We start from the raw sequence: 19,156 nt of genomic DNA, 5'->3' as shown, positions 1-19,156 counted from the left end.
CTTAAAATTCTGCCAAGCAGGTTTGTAAATACAGGGTGTCTCTATTTACGTAATATTCTATAGTGATTTGTTCAAGGCTTTCAAGTATTAGGATTTAATTTGTGATCTTTAATGCTACATGGACATTAATACAGAATACCTCAACCTAAAAACTTAATAGATGGCAAATGTATTCTTTCTGCGTACAATAACAAAATCACATCCATACTACAGATGTTAAAACCCATTTGAAAGGTACCAACTACTTGGTTCTTGATACCAAAAATAAATCTTAAAATAGGTGAGCTCATCCAGGTTGACAACAGCTTTCAAAAACCACGCTTAACTTAGGCATCAATACATCATATCACTGCTGTACCTCATTTGAAATCACAACCCACCTAGCAACTTATTTTTAATCAGCTGAGTTGATGTGAGTAAGATAGAAGCCAGGCAACCAACCAATCACTTGATACAAGAATATATTCTGGGGGCTTCCCTGGTGGCTCAGTGGTTAAGAATCCACCTGCCAATGCAGGGGACGTGGGTTCAAGCCCTGGTCCAGGAAGATCCCACATGCCGCGGAGCAACTAAGCCCGCATGCCACAACTACTGAAGCCTGCACGCCTAGAGCCCGTGCTCCACAACAAGAGAAGCCACCGCAATGTGAAGCCCCCACTCGCCGCAACTAGAGAAAGCCCCGCGTGCAGCAACGGAGACCCAACGCAGCCAGAAACAATAAATAAATTAAATAAAATAATAAAATAAATTAAAAAAAAAAAAAAGAATATATTCTGGGACTTCCCTGATGGCGCAGTGGTTAAGACCCCACCTGCCAATGCAGGGGACACGGGTTCGAGCCCTGGTCCGGGAAGATCCCACATGCCGCGGAGCAACTAAGCCCATGCACCACAACTACTGAACCTGTGCTCTAGAGCCTGTGAGCCACAACTACTGAAGCCCGAGCGCCTAAAGCCTGTGCTCTGCAACAAGAGAAGCCACCGCAATGAGAAGCCCACGCGCTGCAACGAAGACCCAATGCAGCCAAAAAATAAATAAATAAATTTAAAAATATATATATATATTCTGCTTCACCAGGAACTCTTGGTCATCATCTTTTTCTCAAAAAAGTAAACTCTAATATACTTTGCTTTTGTGACATTCATGACCTTCCTATGGAAATCTTTCTCTTAATGCAAACTTAGTAAAAAGGGCTGAGACCTCTTTGCAAACAACAAAAGACCTTTTTTGAAGAGCTATTAAAACATTAAGAAAATAGGAGGTATATGTACACTATGTAATACCATTCAAATAATCAGAGCTAAATGCTAAGCCACGTGCAATTTCTTCTATTTTTACAAACGTATTTTCTTCAGTGAACAGATAATAGCTGACCCCCTCCATAAGAGAAAAAAAACAGGTTTTATGCATAAAGTCTTTTTGTATATGCAATCTCATTTAAATTTCACTACATATTTATATAGTTAAGAATATTCTTATCCTCAACCTTTAAGAGGAAACTAAAGCTAGCGCAGAGTGCTGCACTGTTTGTTAACTGTATTACACTGCCTCCTGACAACATGAGCACCAAACCTGGCACTAACCAGGCAATTAAAAAAAAAAAAAAAGTACAATCTGCAATGTTGGAAATGAGAGTGCAGAATTATAAACATCTTAAACTTACTTTCCTAGTGATACTTGATATCTACTGCTAAATGAACAAAAACAAACCTACCTACACTCTGTGCCAAACCAGCCTTCACTCTATGAACCTCTTTACTTAACAAAAGCACCTCCAAAATCTTAAGTGTACCTAGTTATTAGCTGTCATTGTTCTTTAAGTAATACATTTTTGTCTATCTTCAAAGCAACTTCCTCCTTAGAATGCACTTTTTTATACTTCTCTGATTAACCATGTATTGCATTCTTTAAAAAAATGACATCTTATTCATGGGTTTTTTAAAAACCTGATTACCAAGCAATGCAAAGAGAATGAGATGAAAAAGAATGGTATAAATCTCAGTCTCTACCTTCTCCCAAATTTATAACAATCATAACTTAACTTTCTTCACAAGGAAAGAGTAGCAATATTTACCCACTTCACAAAGTTGCTATGAAAAGTAACATTAGTAAATAAAAATACTGCATAAATTATAAAGTGCAACATAAATCATGATGTCCTTAAATGAGTTTAATCTTGGTGCATGTGGCTATAGGTTTCTCTTGGACCACATTGGGCTAGCATCACTTCCAAAGCATCTGGTGCTTAGTACGGCACCTGCCTGTAGTGCTAAACAAAGCTATGTTGGGAAGGAGGTCTCCCTGACCGTTTGCTTTTGGTTCTCAAAATTCCAAACATAAGGCAGGTGCAGACTAATCCAGATTTTCTTAAAACACAAATATTCTTGAAAAGAATGAAATATGAGAGAGGACATCAGAAATCAAAGTTCTAGAAATAACTACAACTCCATCCTACAAAAACTCAGTAAGGCCTATTCAACTTTTGTTTTCATGTAAATATATACTAGCAACAAATTTCTCTGAAGACAGTTTCAGAGAACTAAGTCTGATTTTTTTTCATAAACAGTTATAGATTTTTTTCTATTCATTCACTGTTTTCGAGTTTTTTTTCCCTTTCAGTGGAGAGTAAATTCAGTTGCAAATGAATTATACAAAGCACCCCTGACAGTTCTATAGCAGCCTAGAAACTCAACAAATAGCAGTTTCCCTTTACCTCCAAACTCGATGATTCAAATGACAGACTAGGCTCTACTGTTTCTTCTTTGCTTCTATTCAAACAAGGCTGTTATTTCTTCCATGACTGGGCCTTAACAGGTCTCCTCGGGACACTCCCCTCTCCAATTCATAAACAACACCCTCCAAATGCCTTTGTGTTAAAGGCAAATATATACAGCTCGGATCCCTAATTTAAAACCTCTCACTGCCTCAGAGTCTATAAAATAAAATTCACAATTTATTACCATGTCAAACAGAGAATTACAATCTGGCCCTAACGTTTGACCCAACCTCATCTACCCCTACGACACTCCCCTTTCTATTCTTTCACCCACTTACTCCAATTTCTTGCCACCTTGCACCCTCTCCTGGCAAACTCCTATACAATACAAGATCCAACTCTATGAAGCTTTCTCCAAGTCTTATGAGCAGTCAGGAACCCCCCCCCGCCATTGCACCCTCTGCCATACTTCTGATTTTAACATTTATCACACTGCACTGGTATGTTTCTACCCCACAGCCATCCTATTGTGAACAAGTTCTCAATCTTGACAGCAATATCACCTGACCTGTTGCTCAGTTTTTTGCGGATTTAAATAAAAATTTTATTACCAAATTTCCTCTTATGATGTGGAAAGCTATTTTGGAGTCCCAGAAAAGTAATAATATGTGATTATAACATAAAATTTCTGGTCACCCCAGAATATTAAAGCTATATCAGAAAAAAAAATTTAGTCTTACAAAAATTTTCAGGGGTCGTTGACACAGGGTTTAGACAGCTTAATCCCATCAACAGGTAGAAGTCACAAAAATGCTTTTATAACTGATCCACATAAGGCTTCCTCAACACACAGCTTTAGTCTGGCCACACAAATTCTATTTCTTTAAGGCTTATAACTTGAAGAGAATGATCATTAGTGTAGCCATCTCTTGGATCAGATACGGCAGACAGGGAAGGGAAAGGAGCACTAGGCAGAGGAAAGTAAAGAAGGAAAAGAAAGATGGCAGAATATTCCTATTACCATATAGTTACCTATTATCATCCTTTTAAGATTAAATATTGAGGAGTCTTATATATTAGTATAGTTTGCAGTCCATTAGCTAATGGTGGACATTCATTTTTTAAAATGAGCATCAGGCCTTCAAACTACCATTTAATACCCAAATGTAAGTTTCTAGAGAAAAATGACTTTAAGTCACTTGTAGTTCATCCTTTGTAACATACTCTACCAAAAGGATGCCTGCAACGTAAAGCAGTACATCTGGAATCCCTTAAGAAGAAAGAACTAATCCAGGTCCATAAACCTGTTATGTAAAACACTTGGGCTAAGATGTAGAATGCATAAATTTTCAGATTTTAGGCCAGTAATAACTACAACACCCCCAGTGGGTGTAGGGTAGTAACCTGTAATCAAAATGGTATTTCTGCAACGAAACATATGGATATTCACATTTTAGGAAATAAGTAAAAAATATAAATAGGTGGTTTTGCTGCCAATTGATTATCAGGTTTTGTTGCCAAAATGATTTTTAAAAGCTTTGATTTATAGCCTCCAAGATTTCATAATTATGAAATTTTCTTTCCTTCTAATTAGAGACATTATGTGTGATGAACTCAAGCCAAGTTAAGTGGAAATATTTTAAGTAGTTCATACAGTAACTTTATATGGCATGGCCAAAATATTGGAAAATCTCAAATCAGACGGCCAATTTTCAAAGTTGTAAAAATGTTTAAATCTAAAAAAAAAGATCATTTAAGAAAGCATTTCAAGATTCTGCAACATCTGAAAGTGATGCCGCGTGTCAATTATCACCCCAAATATAGAAGGGCATAAGTGCTGGTAATTCACTACTTCAAGTATGACTCATTAGGATATCTTAAAGATATATAATTTGAGCATTCTTTTCTCAAAGTTGTTTTCTAAATACTCGAATTAAATGCTTTTTAACCAAAAGACAACTACACAAACTAAAGATGTTAAAGCTTAAACATGAATTCAACTCTACTTGTTGGAATTAATAAAAATTCACAAATGCCACAAAGCTGTTTTCCCATCCAAAGTACAGATGAGAGAAAGGAACGTTTAGATTGTTTAAAAGAATCCTAAATTATATCCTTTGATCAACTAAAACCACCTTGCATCTGAGTATTTGTACGGCATCATGAAAAATTCAATTATCTAGATGAAATTTTACCAGTTTTTATTAGATAAAAATTAATTATATAATATACTGTTGCATTTACTAGAAAATGCTTTTGAGGAAATTGTAGATTATACTACTTGGTGTCAACTATACAAAACCCCACTGGAGAAATTCCTTTCAGAATTCAGTACCAGAAAAGTTTGTCATCCCACAGAACTGGTATGTTTCCTCACTTTGAAGGGTTTCTTACCATCTTAGAACCAACAAAAAGCAATTTTAATTAGGCTAACCATATTAACACCCTTGGCTAGCACACTTCTTTATTGCTAAATTTTATTTGTATTTTGATAATTTGTTTCTTGTCAGTCATTCAAAATCTTTGTTCAAAATGAGGTATGTATTGCATGCATACATAAAATGTACGTATTACATGCAGAGTACAGTTATTTACAATGGGGGCAACTTGCCAGTGTGACTGGCACAAATAATACAAAAATACAGATTCAGAAAACCCAGTGTTCCATGAGTCCAGAGTAGATCAAAAATGGGATTAACACACCTGACTTGTTCTAACACTACAGATGAACACACTGTGTGAAACAATGTAGGCATTAGTTATTTTTGCCCCTACAATTTAATTTCTAATCTTAGATTTACATGTACTTTATTTGGCTGAAATTTGTTTTCTGGCTGTAAATCAGGAAGATGAGGTTTTGAAATTTTTACATTATCAAAGGAACTCATTAAATGACTCCTGTTTTTCCTATTTTATTACCCAGAATTGTTTTTCCTAACAGTTTTAATTACCCCTTAAACCCCAATAAGACAGTAAAAAAGACAGAAGTTTCTAACTTTTCCTGAGTTCCACTTCCAAATATCTTCATATATCAAAAATGATTTGAAGGGAATCCCAGTATTGAGTCAAATAATAGGTATACTATCTTCTTTAAGATTAAAAAAAATACCATCTGAATACAATCCCTAAACCTTCCTATCTCAATATCTCAATTATATTTATGAGGCATCCAAATACCACCTTCAACATTATATGACAAGAAGACAACATTATTTAGAGCTGTGATTTACAAATAGTAGGCTTAAGAATCTGGGAAGTCACAGTTCCTACAAGAGACCCACAAATCCAAATATGCCAAGCACTGCTTATAGACTAAATGTGTGATTCACCACTACTTTTCAGATGTTTAGGTATAGAATTTTAAGTACGTTTAAAAGCATTTATTTCACTGAAAAATTTCACTATTTTTTCAATAAGTGAAAATGAAAAAAAGTATAACCATTAATGTGGAATTCATTAAAATGTTACAAGTTTTAAATGGACCTCATTTTTAAAAAGACTGGGTCACTAGTTTATTAACTGCCAAGGTTTTAATGCCAGACAGTCCTAACATGGAACCTGCCTCTATTTTTACTAACTGAATGACCTTGAGAAAGGCCTTAACCTTGGTAAATACAGACCCACTGTGTTCTTTACTGGTCAGAATTTGCCTGCAGAGTTCTAGTCAATTCTGTGCACCAAAATTTCAGGGTGAAACAAACTGTCTATGACTGTTAAGAAGGGTGTAAAAGGGTTTGGAGTTCACAAGGTGGGAGGTACAGGACTTAGCCTAGAAGAAGGGGACTTCAGGGGAATTTTTTAAATGTTAATATCTGAAGGGTTATCAGGTTGATTAGAGAGATTAGAGGTCAGGCTCAGATTATACTACTAAAAACGGTAGAATTAGGAAGTTAAAGAGAAGCAAATTTTAGCACAATATAAAGTAACTTCCTAATAATGATATTCATTCTACTCTGGAACAGGCTGCTTAAAAATGTATTCTAAGTATTAAAACAAAAGGTCAGGCTGAGGCTATAAGACCACCTATCTAGAATTTGGTAGAAAGTACACTGCACTGGAAAACTGATTTTAAATAATCTCAACAGCCTTTAAGGGGGACTAAGATGACCATGTCAGCTATGTTTTTGTATTTGTCATTTTTCATAATAACCCTATAAAATAAATAGCATATTCTAAAGAAGAGGAAACCGAGGGCACGAGTTTAGCTTAATTTGATTATGGTAATATAGTAAGTGGCAGAGCTCACTTCCCAATCCTGATTCAATTTGGGCTCTTTCCTCTACATCAGCGGATTTCAACCTTGGTTCACAACACAATCACCTGCAGGGTTTATAAAAGTTTCAACAAACAGGCCACATCCCAGACCAATTAAATCTATATCCCTAGCAGAGAGATCCAAGAATCATGACGGCCTGTAAAGTTCCCAAGTAATGCCAACATGCAGCCATGATTAAGACCCACTGCTCTATACCAAAAGTTGGCAACACTGGAACACACCCATGTTCATTTGTTTACATACTGTCTTGTGACTGCTTTCATGCTACAATGACAGACTTAAGTAACTGACTTTATGACCAACGAACCCAAAAATATTTACTGGTTGGCCCTTTACAGTAAAAATTTGCCAGCCTCTGGCTCTGTATCATATTATGTTCTAGCTCTTACAGGACCCATTTTCTGCCACTGAATGAACGTGGATTCAGAGGCACTAAAAAGTTGTGAAAAGTTTTAACAGCTGGAATGTAGCACATCACTGATACAACCAAACTTGTGAGTTAAGCAAGGTTCATCATATACTAATGTGGTATCAATGACATAACAGAATTTTCATTTATAAGATATTAGAGATAAGTTAAAAGCATACTAGACTACCAAAAATTAATTTATGATAGACCTAGTCCATTGATACAGCTAGGAGTGCTTGCTAAGATAATCACTAGCAATGTTATTTTTGAAAGCATGCACTGTGGTTCAAATTACTGCTTTTCTTCTCTTTGAATCACTCCAATTATGTGTGGCATTAATTTTAAGAATGGGGTTAGCTCTAATTAGTTTTGTCAATCAACTACTATACAAAAAAATCTGCTAACTCCTTATATTGCGTGTTATCTATATAAATTAAAAAAAAAAAACACTACAGGGTTCCCACCATACTACTAAATGATTAATTCATGCAGAAAAAGACAATGTAGCTCTAATTCTGAGAATTGCTTCAAGGTCTTCTACATTAAAAATTAAGACAAAACATAAAGTGCTCAAAGCTTTGAGCACTTTATGTAGTGTAGTATTAATAGTAAATAGACTTTCTTAAGAAAGTCTATTTACCATTAATACTTTAAAGAAACTACTTCTGGGGTTTTATTGCTAAAGACTTGAAAAGTAGGAGGGGAAAGATCAGCAAATAGTATTCATTACACATGCATGCTGATTTTCACATGATTAAAAATTTCTACCAATGAAAATTAAACCCAAACCTAAACAGCCAGAGGAACCATTTCACAGGATTATGGCATTTTGCCCTTTGGGAACTAACAACAATGATTCTCTTTAACAGAAAGTACTCCATCCCCAGATGATCACCATCATGTAAATCAGACACTAAACAGTTATGCTCTGAAGCAACACAAGCACTAAATCGTATATGACAGTGGTAGACAAGTCTGGGGTCCACAAAGGAAAATCTCAAACCCACTGGGCTACTTCTTCAAATAAGTTAAACACAATCAAATTAAACGTAAAGAAAAGTTTCAAATCTATTTTCACTCTTCAACAATGGTCCCCCACTCACTCCATTTTTTAAAAAACCCGCACTACAAAATGTAATATGCTAAGGTTCTTATATATATATATTCCTTTGGGAATATATTGAAGAGAAAGGTCTCAGAGGCCTCTCTCTTACTTAACTAACGTAAATGAGAATGAAAATGAGGTAACAGTGGGACAAACTTAAAATATTCCAGCTTCTGAAAGATTTATGGGGAGCACAGAACAGTAGCTCTAAACAAAGTAGAATAATCCCATTAACATTTGCAAACTTCTATAAAACAAGTATATGTTTACGAAGAAAACTGAGAGTAAAGAATGTTAACTAGATCTCAAAAATGTCCTGAAATGACAAACGGATCACACATTACAACCAGAAGATTTTATCTTTTCCAGCACTGGGTACAAAAAGCGATCAGAGGCTAAAGATCAGGAAAGTCAAAGAACTATACATGGAGTCCACATTCCGTAAAATATGGGCAAATTCCTATATTTAACACAACCTTTGAGAAACTCACATCTACATGCTTAGAGAAAAAAACTAAGACATGCCAAATCTTACATTTAGTATAAGATGATGTAAGATATAATATGTGCTTGTTTGAGTGATTTTTCTCCCTTCTATTATAAAGACTCAAATTTTAGTATTACTTATGTATATTATTTTTATAATGAAAAAAATACTTTAAGAATACACACAAGATTATATCCAACCAGAAATAGAATGAAAACTGAAATACCTTTGTATATACAATATTTACCTGGTTCTTCCTTGATGAACGACAAATCTTCTTCTGGATAGGCAACAGATGGCTGCATCACTGAGCAATCTTCTAAATTTGTTTCATTATTAGGTGGTATATTATAAATAAATCTCTTCGTAGCCTGGGTTTTCCTCCTTGTTTTGCCAGTCTCTTGAATTCCCTGGGAGCCCATATTATTCCAAATAAACACTTTTGTTTGACCTTGAGACTCATTTTCTGTCAATTCAGGTGAACCATCCTGGACCCAACTACTGTCATTCATTTGGTAGTTTTCTATTTGGCCCTCGTCGACGTTACAACCATCATTTTCAATTTTTACATTACTTGCCAAATTGGTAAGATTCCGTGTTGCCCAAAAACTGGCAATTTTTTGATCCCGTGATGAAGACAGGCCATCTCTGTTAACTGGTTTTCTATTATTATAGTCCACAACTACAGACTCTGGAGCTTCTGATTTAATGCTTATATTTAAGGCATCTTTAATGAAATTTCGGCAAGTTTGAACAACTTCACTCATTTGAAGATAGCTGGCCACTGTCATTACTTCAATGGCATTTTGGCTTGTGAGCACCAGGTTACCAGAATACAAGAAGTCCAAGATGACTGAAAAACCTTGAACTGCAGCAATATCTAAATGGGTAGTATTGTTTTGGTTAGGGCTTTCTTTGTTTGAAAAGCAATATAAAGTCTTAAAGAAACGGCTGCCTGCAACCAGGATGTTCTTATGAGCTTTAAAGATTTTTCCGCTCACCACAATGCTGACATCACAAAGAATACCTTTCTTCCTCTGTTCATTTAGTTGTCGAAGAAGTTGATAGCAATAAGAGTTCTCATTTGGCCTACTATTAAAGTCACAGTACCCCTCCTCTGATGGTATTTCTGACTCCTGTAATAGATGGAAAACATTAATATTAAATTTTATTTACTTTTTAAAGCCATCAGACCAAAGACAACAAATCATCATCAGTAACTTTTTAAAAAGCACTATCAAATACACTAATTTGTTAGTAATCATTACATATGGAGACTGAAGTGTTCACAATCCCAAATATTGAGAGGAAAGGAGTGAACAGCTTAGCTTGCTGCAAGCCACTGTTAACATAAAAAAAAAAAAAAAAAAGAAACATCCCAAGTATCAGCAGAATTTCATTTAAAGAATATGTATCACATATCATGCTATCTTTTCAAATATAGCTGAAGACATGGATTAAGAATTATTTAAGGGACTTCCCTGGTGGCTCAGTGGTTAAGAATCCGCCTGCCAGTGCAGGTTTGAGCCCTGGTCCAGGAAGATCCCACATGCCGCGGAGCAACAAAGCCTGTGCGCAACTACTGAATCCATGAGCCACAACTACTGAAGCCCGCGCACCTAGAGCCTGTGCTCCACCACGAGAAGCCACCGCAATGAGAAGCCCACACACCACAACGAAGAGAAGCCCCTGCTCACCGCAACTAGAGAAAGCCCACGCACAGAAACGAAGACCCAACGCAGCCAAAAATAAAAATAAATAAAATAATAAATACATAAAACTCTTGGCAAACATTGAGTCAAACAGTTTAGGTCAACAAAGTTAATTAAATCTAACTAATGATAAAGTTAAGACCCTAATAAAAAATGTGCTTCAAGCTACAGGAACAACCAAGTATATAATTTCCCAATCAATTTTCAAAATGACTTATCTCTTTAGGATCATAAATACTATCCATCAGGTAAAATTCCTGAACTCAAAATTCTTAATGTTTATAATCTTCCCTCTCAGCAATCTTATAAGTACTCATTACAGTTCATTTTAGCATCACTAAAGCTATGGTAATTTCCTATAAAATAACATGTGATATCAACAGAAAAAGGAGTGTGATCTAGATTTGGAATGCTGCCTATGCTAGTTATTAAGTGTGTGTCCTTGGGCAAGTCACCATGCCTTCTTAAACTAGAAAGCAGTAAGTACTACGAATGTTTCTAATTAAGAACTTCAGGACTTTACTCACAGAGTGACTAGGTGGGTAAGCCCCCTAAATGAGGCAGGTGTCTATTCTCTCAGCACCTTGCTCAATAACTTTCCTAGATAACTGAAGTAATCATTGTTTTCCAGCAAAAAAAAGTGCTTAGACATTTCTAGTAGAAAAGATAACTGACAATGCTGACCTTATTTAAGTGTTAAAGATTCATTACTTTCTTTGGCACAAAATATTAACTTAAATAAAAGTCATTACTATAAAATAATGAGATACATATATACAGATCTATGAGTATATGAGCCTGGGAAAAACATGGAAAAGATACATGCTGGGAGGACTGATATGCTTGGAGAGGAAAAGAGAGAAGGAGGAATTAGGGGAAAAAAGGTTGTAGGGAACAAAGCTGTTAGGACTGCAAAATATTTCTCACTGAATATTCTAAATGGTGGTGAGATTCCTGAAGCAATCCCACATCTCCATTTAACCCCATCATGGGTAGGGCTAAATTACAAAAATAACAGGATTCATTCTGAGTCCTGAACACAGGGGGTCATGCACATAACAATCCCAATTCTCTGAAACTAAACCAGATCACATAATCTATCTAAGAATTTTCGTGCTGCTTCCAGGTATGAGAAGTCAACTGAAAGAACCAAAACACTAGAATTCCGGGACACTTCAGTATTTCACAATAATGAAACATTACAGAAAACCCTGCAAATCTGGAGTACACGATCACTACAGAATGAAGCGCAGAAAGTGGAGAATTTCCTTTGCATTTCCAACTGACCCTTGGCAGCATCCCTATCACTTCCCAGCGCTTCAACTGCATACTTATACTTCATACTTATACTTACTGCATACTTATACTGCATACTCATACTTCATACTTATACCTCATACTTACACTGCATACTTACACTTCATACTTTTACACTGCATACTCATACTGCATACTTATACTTCATACTTATACCTCATACCTCATTTTTATACTGCATACTTATATTGCATACTTATACTGCTTACTCATACTGCATACTTATACTTCATACTTATACCTCATACTTACACTACATACTTATACTTCATACTTTCATACTGCATACTTATACTTCATACTTTTATACTGCATACTTATACTGCATACTTATACTTCATACTTTTATACTGCATACTTACACTGCATACTTATACTGCATACTTATACTTCATACTTTTATACTGCATACTTACACTGCATACTTATGCTGCATACTTACACTGCATACTTATACTGCATACTTATACTTCACACTTTTATACTGCATATACTGCATACTTCATACTTTTATACTGCATACTTATACTGCATACTCATACCTCATACTTACACTGCATACTTATACTTCATACTTTTATACTGCACACTTATACTGCACACTTATACTGCATACTTATAGTTTATACTTTTTTTTTTTTAATTTTATTTATTTATTTATTTATTTATGGCTGTGTTGGGTCTTAGTTCCTGTGAGAGGGCTTTCTCCAGTTGCAGCAAGCGGGGGCCACTCTTCATCGTGGTGCGCGGGCCTCTCACTGTCGCGGCCTCTCTTGTTGCGGAGCACAGGCTCCAGATGTGCAGGCTCAGCAATTGTGGCTCACGGGCCCAGTAGCTCCGCGGCATGTGGGATCTTCCTGGACCAGGGCTCGAACCTGTGTCCCCTGCATTGGCAGGCAGATTCTCAACCACTGCGCCACCACGGAAGCCCCTATAGTTTATACTTTTATACTGCACACTTATACTGCATACTTTATACTTTTATACTGCATACTTATACTGCATACTTACACTACATACTTTTATACTGCATACTTATACTTCATACTTTTATACTGCACACTTATACTGCACACTTATACTTCATACTTTCATACTGCACACTTATACTGCATACTTATACTCTAACCCCACCCCCACATTCTTGCTCTGTCAGACCAAAATATTCTAAATTGGCTATATTCTCCTACTGAAACACCCAATCCTAAGCAAAAACTGCTAACAGCCACAGTTGGAGTAAAGTAATCAAGTAATTCATGATTAAGTCCCAAATGTTTGCTTTGAGGGGCTGGAGGAAAGGAAGTGAGGTAAAAAAGACATTTTAACTTTTAGATCTTGTACATAAACCAGTATGTTGTGAAGTTTCAAACTATTTAGCAAAGGGGATGGGAAATGTTTAGGACTTGTATGAATATATAAAGAACTAAACCAATACTAAAAATATCTAAAATAGTTACTGCTGTAGTATAATTTTCTACAGAAGTATCATACTGTTTACTTTTACTAAAAGATTTTTTACTAATTTGCTTGTGCTCTCTATTCACTACAGCAAATTTCCAAACTGCATCTTTTTTTTGATGCAAGCCTAAAACTAAGCTTTGCTATGCATGCCATACCTGCCCAGCAAAGCTCATTCAGTTCGAAGTTCTAACAGGTATTGTAGTAACAGTATCAATACTTGGAAGAAGCAAAAATTTTAAGCACTGATCATAATTTACCAGCACATCATGAAGAGTCTGTGGAAGCAGTGAATTAGCATTTACAAGTCAAGAAGTGCCTGAAGTTTATACACTAAGCAATTCAAAACACTTTAAAAAGGAGGTGGCTACGTCACAGCAGTTATTTTAGGCCATGGTCAATGTGTTCTGAATTTTCTGGGCCAGTCCTAATTTCTGTAATTCTCTGCCATTATCAGACCAAATGTCCTAATTTTTAAAAATAACTTAGACAAAAGCCTATCCACCAAAATATTTGCCCCTTCCATTTTTGACACAAACTATACAAAACCAAGCACGCTATTCAACTACTATTTTTTCTCATTACTATTGTGCAAGAACAGTAATGTTACCTGTTTTTACAAGCAACACTAGCTGTTTCTCCTTCAGTACTCATCAGAGCACTATGCCATGTTTTTGTAGCACCTATTAAACATGCTCTTCACAATGAAGGGTTTACAAGTCAAGAGTATATGTATTCAACAAGCGGGAGTATTATTTGAGGATATGGGTAAAACAGAGCAAAATAAGCACTAAAATAAACTGCCAATATTATTTGCTGAACCAAATAAATTCCGAGTACTAAAGACAAAAATTAATAGATCCCTAAGAAGTCATCTGTCTCTCTAGTTCTTTCTTTAACATTCTATGTCCATTCTCAGTATATTGATAAACATGCGATATCACTGATAAGTAAAAATATACTGATAAAAAGGTTTAAATATTTCCAAAACTAGTCTTTTTAAAGACTAGTTGGAAAATTTTCTATATCCTTTCCCGAAAAGGAAAACACGACTTAGCCCAGACATTAGTCTAAACTAGATAAACAAGGAGATTTTAAGGAAATGGACAGTCAGACTTCAAAAATCAGAAAATGTGCTATACCAGAGAATCTATAAATATGAAGTCTTCTGTTATTTTATTTGTGAAGATGCCCATATGTAAAATTATAATTTTAGATCTGGAAGACACCTTAATTAACTTTTCCAAAATGAAGAAAATATAGAAAAGTATACATTTGGTTAAAATCCTCACAGCTTATTATCTTCAAATTTATTTCCAGAGAGGCCAAAAAATAGTAAATATTTTACTCAGAGAAAAAGCTGCTAAAAGCTTGAAAAATCCTGACTTTACTCACTTATTTAATAAGCATTAAGTGAATGCCTACTTTAGACAGGTTGTACACTGCAGACCCAAAATGAATTAGTTCCCAACCTGAAGTTATCACTACTGAGCAAGATTCTTAAGGTACTGAAGAGTATAACAAGCATGTTATGAGAGCAGAGAGCAGAGAGGAAGTGTATCTAATCCATTTTTTTTGGAGGTGGGAGAGGAGATGCTTTTTGAAAGAAAGATCTGAGCTGAGCCTTAAAGGATGCAAGAGTGGAATGGTAGGATGAGCACTCTAAGCAAATGAGATGGCGTGAGAAAAAGAACCAAGATGGTCTACGGATCCTCACAATTCTAGATTTATGAAAGAACTTCAAGGTGATCCCAAAAAAGTCCAAGAAATGCAAATATGCTCTTATGAATGTTTTTGGAGCTAAGTGTCTATAAGTTGCATCAGATTATCAAGAGATTCAAATCCTGCAAAAGATTAACCATTGCTATAGGTGCCTACAGAGCTTTAGAAGTAGTGATCTGATTGAATTAGCAGATAGAGATGACTGTGGCAGCAAAGTGGAGGATAATTATCAGGGGATGAAGACTAGAGATACTGTGACCAGGGGAATCTATTGTTAATAGTGCAACACACTGCACTTGCCAAGAAACAAGGACCTTAATTAGGTAAGAGAGAGAATATCAGTGGGGGGAGAGGTAGAGACGCAGAGCCTGGAAAAAAATTTGGAAAGTAAAATCCGAACTTGAGTGATTAACTAGATTTCAAGGTAGGGGTGGGGAGAGATCATAGGGTCTTCACAGCATTCTAGCTGGGGGAGCTAGATAATGCCACCAACCTGTAGAGAATCCAAGACCACACTACCCAGTCTCCCCACCCTTCTGAGGGGTACAATGGGAGAGAGAACTTCAGCTGCAGTGAGCTCACCTGTAGTCAATCCATAAATAAAAAAAGTGCTATTTGGCTAAAAAAATCAAGTAATTAGTATTTACCTCCCTACCCAGAATTATAGTCCTCTTTTGATAAATGGATTAGTAGAAAAAAACAATTTCCAACACAAACATCAAAGTGTAAGCTAAAAGAATTAAAACCAAAAATCTTTACTACTTTTGTTGCAGCAACCCACTGGAACAGTATACTGAAAGATTTAAAACATCAATGTCCACTTGCAAACCCAAATTCAATTTCTAGTAATGAGGACAAACAAGGCCACAGCAAACATGATGCCAAATAGATGCCTGCTAGTAGTACTGACAAATTATGTAACAGTCAGTAGAGAAAAAAAGGAAGATGTCCTTTGCAATCTTCTATCACTTCTCTGATCTCCTTGAGTGATGGCATCTTTTCTTGCAATTTAAGTACTATCCCCAGAAATTCTAAATCTATAGGCCTGGGGTATTAGCCTTCAGGTGATTACAACTTCCAACCAACTTCAGATGCCAAAAATATGCTTTATTATGAGCTCTCCTCAAAACCCACACATACACACTACACAGGTGCTTCTAAACAGCAACTTACACATATTTCATCGTGGTTCTCCCCTGCTTAAAACTGCTAAATAGTTTGCCCATTGTTAGCAGAATAAAATGTCAGTACAATCATTTCAACATAAAAAGATCGTCCATAACCTGGAGTCTGTCTACCCATTCAAACTTGATTCTTCATCCTGCTCAACAACCAAATCATCTACTTCTCAGACACATCAAGACATCAATTTCCACTATGCTCAAGCTGCTTCCAACTGCAATGCCTGGAATGCCCTCCCCTCTTCAACACTTATTCACTTAACACAATTAAGTTAGGAGTCAATTCTACAAGCTTCTCCCAACCTTCACAAATAGAATTGATGACTTTCTTAGTGTCTTAACTGTAACTTGAATATACTTCTAACATGGTAGCTATCATTTTATGTCTGTCTCTCCTTACTAGAGTACAAGTTTCTTGAGGGCAGAAAAATGTCTTTATTTATATAGGTTTATCTTCAGTGCCTTGTATCTACCTAATATGTGTATGTAAACTTAAGAGGGAGAAACAAGCCAATCTTAGATACACTGTAACATATAGTAAAAACCACAAGGGAAAGGAACCAGCTTTTACCAAATCAAAAACAATGAATGACTGTTAGAATCTATGTAAGTATTATACAAACTGATTACTTAATGGGCCATAGGCTCTGTAGTCATCCGTAATACCTATTTCTCCTTCCTAGTGAAAGGTTTTTTCAGTCTTTCTTCCAAAATCTTTAAAACAAAACAAAACAACTTATTTTTGCCACATGCAAAGAAGGCTGGTAGATCTGTCTCACCTTTGCTTTTGTTGCTCACCAACATATTCCAATTAGTAATTTTAATTAGATCACTCATCTGAATTAAATATTTACTTTCTGGAAAGGTTAACTAAATTTGTAACAATAACACGTTTGAGTGCATGTTTTAGGCTTACTAAACTGGAAAGAGTTGACAGAATGTGTGATTTAGGCTACGAAAATTTCACAACTGGGTAGAAAGTGATCTGAACCAAGATACAGTGGTAATCACTGTTATTAAAGCAATTTTAAAGTCCTCTGGGCCAAATGGTCAAATCCTATATGAGCTAATCACTGAACCTGACTCTTCAGATATAGGCAGTTGTTACTCAAAATAGAAACTACATGTTGTCCCTTACATCCTTATAAATACAAGGGTATTTCTGAAATACAAGGCTCCAGAACAGATTCTGAAAGCATATTTATGGATTCTCACATGAGCAATCCTTAACAACCAACATCCAAATAACAGAAGAATATCAAAGGTTTTAAGAATGTGCCACAGGGAATTCCCTGGCGGTTCAATGGTTAGGACTCCACACTTCCAATGTAGGGGGCACAGGTTCGATCCCTGGTTAGGGATCCCACAAGGCATGAGGTACAGCCAAAAAAAAAAAAAAACAACAAAAAAGGATGTGCCACAGTTTTTTGGCCACCACCAAGGAATTAATGGAAAATAACTTTTCTCTTACAGAAGGCATAAGAAACAAAAAGTAAAGTAACCCTTATTCACATACTAAGATTTGGCCAAACTCTTCTCAAAACAAACAGGCCTCCATGTGCTCCTGATTACATTTAAATAAGAGAGGATAAACACACAGATGCATGTATATGCAAAGACTGGAAGTAGATAGAAGAAAACTGTTATTGGGAGGTGAGGGGGAACTAGGTAAGAGGGAGACTCATCTGCTATTATTTATCCTTCTATATACTTTTCCAATTTTTGAAAATGAGCATATACTATTTTCATAATAATAAAACTTATCTTGCTAGTTTTCTGGGTTTTTTAAAAAAAAGGGAGGGGAAGATAAAGGGAGTGAATTACACCCTAGCCTCAAACTTAATTCTTGCCGGAGGAACTCCAGAGGAACTCTTATTTCAGCATTTTTAAGACAGGACAAAGCTAATGCAAGATATTTCTTACGAAGGTGAGAAAAATTGCATGTATGATGAGAAAGTCTCAATCTTCAAAGAATTGAATGGCCAAAGTCTCTAAAAGTATGAAGAAGAGAATTGGTTTGCTCTCTAGAATCAAGAGTGATTCCATGAGATAAAGTGGCTTCCAAACTGAGAAAACTGGTAACACTGAGACATGAGGTACCAAGTCCCCCCAAAAAACGTCGTTATAGTTATCTACAACGAAAATAAGTAATGATGGTAATAACAGTTATCATTTACTGAGTGATTACGTGCTGGCATATATACTTTGCACACGTGAGGAAACTAGAAGTTAACTCATTTTCCTGCCAAGAAAGAGGATTAGGACTCAGGTCCCCCTTCTTTAAACTCAAGAATGTTCTTACAGATTGTGTTATACTGCCTCCTACAGGTAATCAAAGGCTAAATGGCAACGGAAAAAAAGTGATTAACTCTGCCCATAGGAAGAAATAAGTCAGTTCTTGAACCTGACACTCATGTAATAACAAGACAAAAGGATTCTATAGGTGGTACCTGGGGTCAATCACAAGGTAACACCCCAAACTAAGGTTAGTTAGAATGAAAACAGAAATAACATCCAAAATCCAATCCAGGGAACCAATAAATAGCCTTAGGCAAACATGACTACTAAACTTTATTATTCTCTGTCTAATGAAATAATGTCCTAAGAGAAAAAAGGTGGTCTACAGATTATATCTGTAAAAAGGGAGTTTAAGGGGGCAAAGGGTAAGGGAGGGATAACGCAGGGATTAAGTTTAGAAAAGGGTTTACCTAAGAATGAATTCCCTAATCCAGACATATGCCTAGGGGAGAAGGATACACCACACTAAGTCTAT

The 19,156-nt window shown here is 35.9% G+C and overlaps 1 protein-coding gene across 3 annotated transcripts in view; it reads right to left on the bottom strand.

Annotated features, from left to right (window-relative positions):
* ZBTB10 (zinc finger and BTB domain containing 10) overlaps window positions 1-19,156 on the bottom strand; it is a 38,962-nt gene that overhangs the window by 15,844 nt on the left and 3,962 nt on the right. For all 3 annotated transcript variants that reach the window (XM_068525953.1, XM_068525951.1, XM_068525952.1), the window contains exon 2: window positions 9,241-10,129. In XM_068525953.1, coding sequence (XP_068382054.1) covers window positions 9,241-10,129 — 889 coding nt within the window. The remainder of the gene's footprint in view (window positions 1-9,240; window positions 10,130-19,156) is intronic.

This window comes from Eschrichtius robustus, chromosome 17, assembly GCF_028021215.1.
Source record: "Eschrichtius robustus isolate mEscRob2 chromosome 17, mEscRob2.pri, whole genome shotgun sequence".
NCBI classification, from domain to species: Eukaryota; Metazoa; Chordata; class Mammalia; order Artiodactyla; family Eschrichtiidae; genus Eschrichtius; species Eschrichtius robustus.
The sequence above is the reverse complement of the archived record's forward strand: the minus strand, read 5'-3'. Positions and strand labels throughout refer to the sequence as shown.